This window comes from Lonchura striata, chromosome 6 (assembly GCF_050655825.1).
Source record: "Lonchura striata isolate lonStrDom1 chromosome 6, ASM5065582v1, whole genome shotgun sequence".
Lineage (NCBI taxonomy): Eukaryota > Metazoa > Chordata > Aves > Passeriformes > Estrildidae > Lonchura > Lonchura striata.
The window spans coordinates 16,148,568-16,161,149 of NC_140708.1; the positions used below are offsets into that span (position 1 = coordinate 16,148,568).

Here is a 12,582-nt window from a genome sequence, read left to right on the forward strand (position 1 = left end):
GAGGCAGGTGGCCTAATTCCTAACAATATCAAGCATCAATACACTTTTGAATCTCCCCCAAACATGGAAAAGGCCCTGCTAGAAAAGTCCGCATGGGACTTTGTATAATGAGTTTTTGAACTGCTGGAATAAAAATTAATGCAAGCAAATTGCAAATAAAACCAATTTCAAAAAGGATTTTATGTACTAAACCCCCATTGTGGGCTCAGAACTGTGATATAACAAACATATCTAATTTAATAATCTCAAAACCAGACTGCTTCATTTTTCTTTATTTGCAGGCTGGCCAACGGTTTTGCTAAATTCCTGAGAGAAAAAAGTTGGCACCACTTTTTTTGCAAATAGGGTTTTTGGCTTTCAGTATTCAATAAAAACAAAATGACATTTTTATCACGCTAAAAACCTGACAAAACAAATGAAAGCGAATGTTCACAAAAAATACTTACCAGTTTTACCCACCATTACCTCCCACCTTTCTACAAGGTCATAGCTCCCATTATGCCAAATGGACCCTGAACTCAGATTCTTAAATCCTCACCATAGCTCTTCTGCCTCCTTCTGTGCCTGCTGCCTGGCCCGCTCTGCTATGAGCTCCTCGGAGATCTGCTCGTAGGGTTTGTCCCCCGGGGCTTCTCCCATCACCCAGACCCAGACCTCGCCGTCCTTGCCCCGCAGCCACTGCACGCGCTTGCCGTCACCTGCAACAGCCACCAAAGAGTGAACACTGCCTCAAATCCTGCAAAAACAGACATGAAAGGATGGGAAATCTGCAATTTAGGAAATATTAAGCTTGCAGTTTACAATTTGGAAGAAAACATTGCTCAGAGGTCAAAAGAAATCTTCAGATTTGACCAAATCAGGTCAAACACTGGGGGGGGGGGGGGAAAAACTAAAATGTTTTCATGCTGCAGACTACCCAATCTTTAAAGACTCACTGTACCACAAAAATAAAATAATTAATTCAAGCATGCATTTCCCACAATTCCAGTATTATAATCCCTTTTTAATTGCTATATTTGCTCACTTCACTCAACGAGGGATGAATGAAGAGCGTAGAAAAAGAGATGGGGCAAAATCAATGACCAGTGATATTATATGACTAAAAATGCTTTGTGCACAAAGAATGTCCAGTGTTGAACAGGTAGAGAAACTTAATGGGAACACCTTCAAAGAATCCAGGAATTTCCTGCCTCCACTGTGTGAAGCAGGAGTTTCAGGGAGTCTGCATACCCAGAATACACCACTCCCTGCTGCAAAGCCTATTCTGCTCACATAGGCAATTGAAAGGGATTAAATTTCTGGTTCAGTTTTCATGACACAAACTACACAAAAATCTTTGGTTACTGTGTTGACAGAGTGATTTTAAGAACACCACAAAAGGCCTGAGAGCTCTTTACAGAACCAACTGCATTTTGTGAGTCATCAAGTACAAGAACCAACTGTAGGATTACAAAGACCACTAGATTAGATCCTACCTGAACACATTTTAATAGTTATTTACATTACCTGATTTAGTGTGGTCTGGTCTTTTCCTTCTACTTTTATAAATACAACTGTCAAATATTATACACATTTTAGAGATCCACAATAAGGAATTTGTAGAAACACCTCTTATGCGTCAATTTTTATGTTTCATTTCTCTCAAGTTTCTTGAAACTGTCCTCCACAAAAGGAGATTCTGCCACAAAGAACATTGCCAAATTAACAGTGGATTTATTTAGAAGAATTCAGACTACAAGGCCATAAATGGTCAGCAGTTTGCATCATTCCCTGTATATTATAGTCCCCTAGATTTCATCCTCTCACCCTAACATTGATATGAGAAAATCGTGCACCACAACATATCTTCTAAAAGGAATCTTGTCTCATTTGAAAATAAAGAAATGGACAGAGCACCATTTTCCTAAGTAGTTTTTCTCCAGTGTTCCCATAAGAGTTAAAAGAAACCTGTCCTATTTGAACAGGCAGTATTTACTTCTACTTTTCCTCCATCTCTCTCTACCAGCATCAGCTTAGCTACTCTCACCTAAAGCTACCACTTGTTCTGTGTGAGGACATATCCATTTAACTGGATTAAGTTTCCCAATGCACAATCAATAAAGTGTTTCTGACATCCCGGGCTGAAGGCAGAAAACTGCAGGAGGCAGTGGAGTGGGGCTGTTGACAGCAGCAGTGTCAGCACCAGCCCACACTCACAAGTGTTGACAATCCAGACTGAAGGCAATGAACGGATCACATCTCGTCATGAAACCTGATATTCGATATCAAATTTGAAAATGTAATTTATACGAATCCCTGGTGTTGGCCTAACGGTACTAACTTCAAAGAGGAGTGGAAATTTAAGCTAATAGTGTTTTCCTTCAATAACTCTCAAAAGCATTTGCTCTTTCACAGTCTATCAGATTATATCTCAGGTTATAAATGTGAATGTATTTAATTGTGGTTCTTATTCTGTACATTGTGTTCCTGTCAACACAACATTTATTTTGAACTTGTATTTTTTGGATGCAGCATTAGAATACCATCTGCTGAGACCTGACTGGCCATATCACTACTTGCCTGCAAGGTTTTCTCCTACTGCATTTCCTGATAAAGTATCTTGAGCAGTATGGAATGAGTATTCCCACAAGTACTAATTCCATAAAACCAAAAGCAGTTTTTGTTTTAAAAGCACAGCATGTCTTCTTTCTTGTGAGGAATCTGAATATCCTAGTTCTCTCTTTTATTTAGCACTTTAAAGAAAAGATTGCAAACAACATACTTTGTATTAATTGATCTGTAACATAACTGGTAGATACAAAATACTACTCCAGTTCTGAGACAATTTCACTATTTTTGTTCATTTATGAGCTTATCAGAAGGAACAAGGAAGAAAAAAATATATAATTTTTCAGGTAAACAGACAAATTTTATCTTTGCTTCTCTCAAGGTTTTCTGTGCCAAAGGTTTATTAATGTGTTTCTCAGAGGCACAACTTACCATTGCAAGCCAGCCCAATAAAACAAATAGCTGATTTGTAGACATGTCTTGAGAAATTGTTCTTTCTTCTTTTAAACCAATGTATCGTTTTTATAAAGTTCCAGCCAGTGGATGTATAAACTCCTTTGAAACCATCAGTATTGTTGGTTCAGCACTATACACAGTACAGAACTCCACTGTATATACGTCAAGTTCAACTATAGTCATATTCAAATATAGTCAAAGCTGAAAGATTTGTGTATTAAACAATCTGGCAATTTTAACCTTCAGCATTAAACAGATAGACACCCATATTTTTATAATTTTAAAATAATTCAGCTTGAGAACAGATGCCTTAATTCACATTTTTCTCTAGAAGAAAAGGTTTTTTCACATCCAGCCACTGAATTTACTTCAAGAAATGACTCCCATGCAAACCTTCCCTTAAACCTCTGTTCCCATAAAGTTGCAGCTGGGCTTTACTGTACAATCTGATCATAAAACTCAGTAGTTTCTTAGCACAAAATAACACGAAAAATGAGCGTGCAGAAAAAAAAGAGCACCTCAGGGAGAAAATCTGGCACAGTGAAAGCAGAATTTCTGCCATACAAAAAGTCTCTGCAGCTTTCAGAACCATATTCACAGTGAGAGGGTCAGCTCTTCTAGGCTAATGATATTTTAAACTGCAGAGCATATGGCAAGATCAAGAAAGCCCAGAAAATTATTTTCCCTAATACTTGTAGGAAACTAGTGTTGTCTGCTTTGCAAGCAGAGAATTACCACTATTTATGGCTGATTATAACAAAATAATTCCTGCTTTAAAATGCCTCTCAAGTATTAAATTTTTTCTGCAAAAGAAGATGTTTTGCTATTACACGTTATTTCCAAATCAAAGAGAAATACACAAAAAATAAAAATTCAACTAAATATAGAAGGAAGAGACAGGTCCTGACTAAACAAATTTGAAATGTAGATGAGAAGGAGGCAAGAGAGCCTAATGTTTCCTGCTCAGCAGCAGGCTTCTGAGCCCAGTCACAGAGCCTAAGGCAGAGTCAAGAAACAAAAATTAAATCTCTTGAGCCCCAGTCTTGCGCCTTGACCACAAAAGTACTTTTTTTCATTTTGGAGAGACTGTGGAATGCTGAAAATAATAACCATAAGGAAGCAGTGGACATCAAAGTTAGTCTGTTTTGGAAAGTAGAAATGGAAGTATTTTAGAAACAAGCACTGCTTTATCAGGAAGACTTACTGAATAATTTGCTAGGTCTTCGCCATCCCTACTCTGACATCATTTTTCACCTAAAACAACTTTGTAGCACCAGAAGAAGACAAACTTTTGAACACCGAGGAGACCAGAGCCCCACACTGCCTCTGCCAGCTGGAGCAAAGGAGGTGAACCACTTATGCGTTCTCGGCCTATTTTTTTACATCTCCAAATAAAAGTGCTTTGGAAATAATGGTAATTAGAGCAAATAGAATACTGCTGGAGTCAGCTTCCTTTCTCCAAGCTTGGTCACCATTGCTTTAACAGTTAGAGACTCCCCAGCAGCCCCATTTGCGATCCATCCCCAGTGTCTACACAGGAGCTATTCCAAGGAGCTAGAAGCCTGATTTGGTGGCAGGATTCCCAGCTGTGCCATCACCCAGTCTGCCTGCTTAGTCCAGCAAAAGCAGAGAGCACCAAGCACCCTCCTGCCTTTCTGTGGGAGGGAATAGGACAAGGTGTAAATTTAGAAATTGTGAGCACAGATTCAGATTATGTGATCACTGATTTATAATCTCAGAACCACAGGGCAGTATTCAAATTCTGCTAAATGTTGTACTAAACAATCTGCTATTTCCATGAACTGCCTTGCTTCTCTGGGCTTCCCACCATAATTCTCCTGCTTGGAAGCTACAAATCTCTGCAGCAGCAATTGACTGTCCTTCCTCACCCGCTGGGAAGCTTTGCAGTCACACAAGTATCTTTTGACTCTCTACAGGAAACATCTCTATTATTTTCTCTCTCTGGGCTAGAAAAAAAACTCATAAATTTATTATGCATTTGAAATAGGCTGCATGTGCATTAAAATCTGATCAGCCTGATCTACTTTTGCCATGGAGAGCTAAACCATAGCTCATGGAGTTTGCTGTGCTTGTAGGGTTGTGGGTTTTTTATTCTTCTGCAATTCAAATATCTGGTATACTCTGGTCAAGCACAATGTTCTTTACTTGATATTTCTTGGCTTTCCAAGAAAATTATTTTTATGGCTTCTTTAAAGTAGAGGCTTGAATTTTATTAGTCTGCAGGGTAGATGAGGTTCCATTCAGTTTCATTTAGCTAGAGGACATGTGTTAGAAGCTCATTGATTAGGATGAAAATGAAGATGTGAGCTTTAGGCTGTTCTCAATTTCTTGAGCTTTGCCAACATAAGTATTGAATTATCTTTTTTTTTTTTTTTTACAAACACACAAACAATTTCACTTCTTTCTAAGGAGAAAACCTAGGAAATTACTGTGAATGTTTTTGAGAGACTATTCAAAGGACAGAATGCACTTCTCAAAATAATAACTGCTGCAAATCCATTAAAATATACAGAGAATAACTAGATAATACTGAGGAAAGTAATGAAAATATCATCCCACAATAAACTGAAGATCTACAATTAATTTTTGCTCTGTCTCCCTGCTAATAGTCATGGGAGCATAGAATCCCTCTTTTTCCAAAATACATTCAAAAATCCCCTTCATTTCAATTCTTAGAAGAATAGGGGAAAATTCTGCTCCTAACATTTAAATTTACACACCTTTGAATTTCAATACTGTGTTATGTGCCTTTCTATTGAGCGGAGGATTTGCAAAGGCGGAAAGAAATTCAGCTGATTACATTAATATATCAATAAGGGTTGCAGGATTTCAGCATTGCTGAAAAATCAGCCTTTTATGGCTCTCCAGCTGCTTCCTGATCATATAACAAACTCAATCTTCTGTTTATGGAATTACAGCCTGTTACCATGGAAATAATTATGCTGCAATAAACCCCTGCAGGATCAAATAAAGGAAGAGTGACTGAGGAGAGCAAATATTAAGGGAGGAAACTGTTACTCACGTAGGACTCTGGTAATTAACAAATGTAGCAGGGATAACTGTACACAACACTCAAAGGTAAGTGGGTTTACATTAGGACATGGTATGTATATATGCACACAGGGGTTTGCATGTTAGAAACCAAAAAGAAGAAGAAAAAATAAATACATAAATAAAATACCATTTAAACTGCATTTACCCCGTATGTGGCAAACAATTTTGTGGCTCCCTGGCTAAGGCACACTGTTACATGTAACAATTTTGTAATTGGCCCAATTTCAACCAGGAGATAATATTCAAAGCTCTTTCTTAAAGTCATTCTTCTAACTCCCTGTACAACCTAGAGGCAGCCTCTTGTCTGTCCATTTTAATGGCTGACCCTCTCACTATAAACAGCATAAAAATATAGGCAAGTATCAGAGAAAAAGTGAGGCTTTTAAAATCATTCCCATCAATATTGCTCATTTGAGATTTTTCTTCTTCATTAAAAAATTTCAAGAACATAGCACCATATTTTCTGATTCTTCATCCAAACTGAATCTTGTAAAGTGTAAAAGCTATACAGAGGGCTTGGTTTCTCTCACAGACCTATCACAAAGCTTTCAGGTTTTCCCTTTGAGAATAAAATAAAGCCATGTCTGCTTCAGGGTCTGCTGGAAACTCAAAGCAGGAGGATAAGGGTTCTGTGTCACAGAATGAACAGGGAGCTATGGATCATTTTCTGCACCAGGCTCTCCTGATTAATGCAGCGTGCCAGGTTTGCACTGACTCCTCTTGTCAGGCACACAGGACCACAGAAGCAGGGAGAACTATACCCTCCAGTGAGGCTTTTTAGCACCACAGCAAACAAGGGGACTCAAAGGTTATTGAACTGCTTAGCAGTGTCTGGCTAAATCCACCACTGACTTGAACACACTGAGTTTTCCTTTACCCTCCAAATCCTGTTCTCAAAACCCAGTTCCTTTGTCCTTGAATGTTTTAGTCATTTATGTAAAAAAATGGCAAAATCAGCAGGCAAATATTGAATTAGCTTGGGCAAATCCCATTCTCCCCTTGGCCACAGTTCTGCCCTCTTTCCCTATCAAGTATTCATGAGTTTGCAGACAGGCACAACCTCATATCATTACTGAGGCACAGTATGTGGGAGAAAGTCCAGCACTGCTGTGTCCAGACAGGCAGAGGAACACGACACTGCAGAGGGACAGCGATGCCCTCTGTGCCAGAGGCTCCTCTAACCCAGCAGCCTCTCTCAGAGAGTGGCTGATGCCAGATGTCTCAGGAACAGGAGCACTGAGGATTGCATGTCTGCAGGAGAAGGCTCCAGGTAGGCAGCAATACCCTCCTGTCACTTTTCTGCAAAACAGAAATCAGCTGCAGGACTGTACAAAACAAAAAAGCACAGACTTATTGCTGATCATAGGAGGTGAGAGAAGTCCCTCTGGATTTGTTCCATCTGGCGCACCTAGGTCATCCAGCAGCTGGAGGTCTCTTGAGAGCCCCAGGTTCAGAGAAGTGAGTCCAGAAGCTGCTGCCTTACCCTGCCTCAGCACTCAGCCACACCAGAGCACGGGCCCTGAGCAGCTCAGTTCTGGCCCAAGGTACAGAACATAAAAAAGCTGCAGCATATCTCAAGCTGCTCTACATCTTGAGTGTTACATTAAAGCTTATCCAATGACTTCAAATTAGGTGGCTCAGTACCCTAACCAAAACTGTTTTAATGTTCTTGCTCTTGTTCTCTTGTTACTTTTTCATCCGTATCTGAATTGGAAACAAAAGACAGCACTGTACAGAATTCAAGATCAAATAATGCCAGAAATGTCAGAAATATTGAGGTCTGATGTCCCTGGTTAGATCCATAACCAGTGATACAGAGACACTGAACACTGGCAGGAGCTTGTCTCCACAGGAGATAAAATCTTAGCTAAGTATTAGCGGGGTCTGTAGAGGCCTGAGCATAAATAAAGAATACATTTCCAAGTTCAAAGTCAGAAAAAATGTCACTGCATGTCCATCCACTGAAACACATGCTCACTCAATGGCCTTCCTCTGACACTGATGTATTCTCCAGCCATCCACTTGGTATATTTGAGATGCTTGCTTCCAAATAGCATCATCTATTCTCTAATGATCTTTCTAACACAAACACCATTTAGATGGATAAATTATTTTGTAGCCATGCTGTGATAAGCCTACCCTATTTTCTCCCAGCTTCTCTTGTTAAGGACAGGTAAATAAGAGTGTTTACAAATAGCTCCCATCTAAGCACTATGAGCTGCAGTTCACAATGAATAAATGGCAGAAATAACAGCAGCAGATCAGCATTGTTTCTCCTCCCACATGACTGTCCTTCAGCTACCTAATGCTCAGTAGTTTTTGAGATCTCATTTTGGGAATGCTGGCAGCACTGGATACTGCATCAGTGTCAAAACCGAAATTGGCAGGGTCCTCCACTTCCTCCCAGCTCAGCTGTAGTGGCTAAAGGGCTCCTGCCTAATCACATAAATATGATTCTGTGCAAATTACAAAGCTGCGTGTTAGTCAATTCTCAGAAAATCCCAAGGGATCTTGAAATTTTGAAGAGATTTCTCTCAGTGACTTTAGTACAGTAGGAACACGCAAACTGTTTTATTACAATGAAGACATGTTCCTGAAACATCTGCCCAGGAGCAATTTGTAGGTGAATTGAAGATGGACCTCCAAGAATTCAGCTCACCTGTGATGCTATTCCAGCACCAGCCAGCAGTCGTTATTCAATTAAAGCTATAAAATATTTCCTTTACATTGCTGTCATTTTTGGAAGACCCACATGATGCCCAAATTCTACTAATAGTTTTAGGCAAGGTACAAATAGCAAAAAATTTTGGAACAATTTATTCAATGTCTTCTAAAGGAAATACTTAATTCTGAAGTGATGTTTATACATTGCATCCCTTTAGACACCAATCTGTGTTTTTTAACTGGCAAAGAAATTAAGACCATTGAATAATTGGAACACATTTCATTCACCCCCAAAGTGAAATAATTCCTTCAACATTGACTCATTCTGATACTAATTTCAGTTTTAACCTTTCCTCAAGACACATGGAACCAAGCAATTTAAATACAGAAGCTGGCACTGTTTAGCATTTACTGCAGGTGACTAATATTATTTTCTTTAGAAATTAAGAATAAGACTACACAGTTGAGTACACTATTTAGCTCGCTAAACACTCTCAGTAGCTTACATCTTATTTCATGGTTTGGACTTGTTTGTTTTCTAGACCGCAAATTTCATAGTACTGAATAGGACATTATGGACAACCTGCATGCAGAGGCACTGCTTTAAAAAACAATGAAGATTTGGTGCCTTTGCCAGTCAGTTTCCAAACAACTAAAAAATGATCATGTTAATGAGCATTCCCTAAGTCTGTTGATGATTTTATCTCTAGCAGAAGGCCTTTCTGACCTGCATATGCCAATCTTTTTGCCCCCAGCTCTGACTTGTGGTTTCCATAGGACAGCACACTTAAAACACAAGAACATTTCATCCTTTAGTCACTGTAGGAAATCAAAACTGAACACACAATCACTGCTTTGTTTTGAAAAAATCCAAGGCTTTTGCTGTGCTGCTGGGTGCACACATCCCACTGTAGCTAAACTCCTGAATCTATGGGGAATTGGAACAGCTGGGATGTAGAACTCTAGATCAAGTAGGAGGCAATTTTCAGAGTACTTTTATCTAGAAAAGTCTCCATTGTCATTAACAGCTTTTGTTCAATCTAACTGTATCCCATCTCAAAGAGATGGGAAGAAAAGTTTTCATATATGGCTATTCAAACTTTGAAGAAAACAGAAGGATTTGAAAGGCAATGCTATAAAGATAATTACAGTTAAATTAGCGTAAAATTATTTTATACAAATGCTATGATGTATTCACAAACAACACCCATGTTTTCAGAAATTCAGCACATTAGAGATATTGAAACCGCACATCTATTCCACCCTTTCAGGTTACAATGATATCTACAAACTCAGAACAACTCTTGGCCTAAAAAAAGTAGCACAAACATAAAACATGTCTTGCAGCAGAGTCAAAAAAAAAAAAAACCCCACAGATGAAAAATCTCAGATCCTTCAGTTTCAAGGGAATAAAGACCATGTAATTTGGGTAGCTTTGCATTTCTTGGTAACCACTAATTTAAAACAGGAATAAAACCACTCTACATTCTATACTGTGTAGCAGGAGAAGATGGTCTGGAAATTCACTTCTATATTAAGGGAAACTTAAAATGAAGCAGTTTCAAGGTCCAAAAAATTATTATTTCTATTGTCTTCTTGGCATCTACTCTGACTCCTTGAGTCTATAGGCAAGACTATTGCACAGTAATTACTATTTTATATCCATAATTTGCACTTGGCTTTTTTATCTTTTCTGTTTTAAACAAGAAGCCATCTTCACTGAGAGACCATTTAGCATCACATTGTGGAACTACACAATAGAAATCAATTACAAATACCTGTACAGTTAAAGATCAGCACATCTGAAAGAAGTTATATTTTCTAACTCTGGTGAACACCAGTTCATGAAAGTAAAACAATATTTCCAGCAGAAGCAGATACCTGACTTGCAAATCTGATTCCAACAGTTCTTCACTACAGTTCTGAAGAAAGCAGAAATTTCCCAACAGTGGGCAAAAGTCAAACCTAAGCAATACCTTTAATTGGCAATTTAAGAAGGTAAAATGGAAATGTGTTTTTGCAAAATTTAACTCAATGACTACCTTTGTCAGAGCAAATATAATCTATAGGGTACTCAGCTGCTCTTCCTTCTCCAATTACTTATTAATCAGAAAATTACTTACCCAGAAAATGGTCTCCCGTAGTAGGACGCTGAACAGGTTTAATATATCATTTATACATGGAAATGTAGGTGTCAACACTATGACAATTCATCGGATAAATATTATTACAGTTAGAGTTTTCTGTATCTGTCTGCCTCAAAGAATGAGCATGATATGGATTATCTCAATGATATGATGTTGTTTTGGTATGTGAAGCTGAACTGCATTTTTAAGTTTTTCTGAGCTACAAATCAATCAAAATTAACAAGGCTTTTGTGCTGTATGAGAGAAGCTGTTCTGATGCTATCCCTTTCAAGAGGGTCGTTCACAGTGACAGCACCAACATGAAAGAAACTAAAAATTAAACATCCACCTTGCCATCTCTGAGGGGTCATTTTCAATTCCTGCTATGGCTGACTAGGGTGTTCTGGACATTCTCCCCTTGTTTTTAGGCTACTGTTGTAGTTTGGTCCAGTCATTCCATGCAAGTCTGTCCTTCAAGTGAGTCTTGGAAAATAGTTTTGCTTTGAAGCACTTTTCATAGTCTTTGAATTGATAACTGTCTAAGAGGCACTTTGTAAGGCTCAGAAGCTCTAGATATTTCAAGTCTGACAACTGAAACCAACATTGTCTCTGTATTGGGTCATTCTACCGTGGGTGTGTTCAAATAAGCAACATTTGAAATGCTGACTGCAATCCTATTACAGAGCTTTCTCAAAATCAGCTAGCAGAAGTTATTAGAAACTTTGAATATTCAAGATTTAATAGATTTAAAGATATGATAAGATCTTTGGCAGGGAAATGAGTGATTTATGTATCTCTGTGACATCTCCTTGTTGAGTAAGGAATCACTGTAGTTACATTTCCAAGATGAAAAGGTTTTCTATCTTACACCAGCCTAACAGCTTCATCCTATGAATGGGAGAAAGAGCTGGAAAGGCACTTAGAGAAAAGAGCAAGGAATTAAGTATTTCTGTTTATTTAAAACCACTTGGACCCAAGGCCAGCCAGTTGAAAAAGACATTTGGAGAAGTTATTTTCTGATGCTTCTTCCATCACTGTCCTATTCATTTTCAAGTCACCATATTCAGCATTCATTAGCAGCCTTGGGGAGGAGCTCCATATTTTAAATACATATTGTATGGAAACATTTCTGGTTTCTTCTCTTTGGTTTTTGTTGTTGGCTTGCCACACTATTATCCTATTTTCTAAACATAATCTCTTGGAGATTATGCAGTGGGCATACAGTTAGAAATTTAGTCTCATACAGTATGGCTCTTTTGGTATTACATTTATTCACAAAGAGCCCTTTATAACAAGCTCAAATTCATAAAATTATTTCCTACTACAGCCAGATGGAAATATTTAATGCCAAGTCAAGAAACAGCACAGGCTTTTGTCTGACCTAGAGTGAGGAGTGAGGATTTCAAGTGATTAAAAAAAAATTGTTAGGAGTAGAGGAGAAACTTGGTCATGATACATCAGTTACCACTGGCAGAACCAGTCACTTCAAAACAATTGCCCTTACTCCATCATTACCATACTCCCAGAACAAAGGACGAGACTGGAGATACAAGGAGCAGGAACATGTTGCTTTTGCAGTCCCAGACTGTCATTTTGCCCATAAGGACAGCTGGCACTCAGCCTTGCAATCTCTTCCAGATGCCTGCTGCACAACAGCTGGTGGCAAGCCCACCATCCCCAGCTCTGAAGTATAGAAGGAGGTCAGAAATCTTAC

The 12,582-nt window shown here is 38.5% G+C and overlaps 1 protein-coding gene across 8 annotated transcripts in view; it reads right to left on the reverse strand.

Annotated features, from left to right (window-relative positions):
* The window catches only part of SH2D4B (SH2 domain containing 4B), an 89,224-nt gene that overhangs the window by 45,925 nt on the left and 30,717 nt on the right, over positions 1 to 12,582 (reverse strand). For all 8 annotated transcript variants that reach the window (XM_085583327.1, XM_085583322.1, XM_085583326.1 and 5 more), the window contains one exon: positions 539 to 698. In XM_085583327.1, the coding sequence (XP_085439453.1) occupies positions 539 to 639 (101 nt within the window). In that variant the 5' untranslated portion in view covers positions 640 to 698. The remainder of the gene's footprint in view (positions 1 to 538; positions 699 to 12,582) is intronic.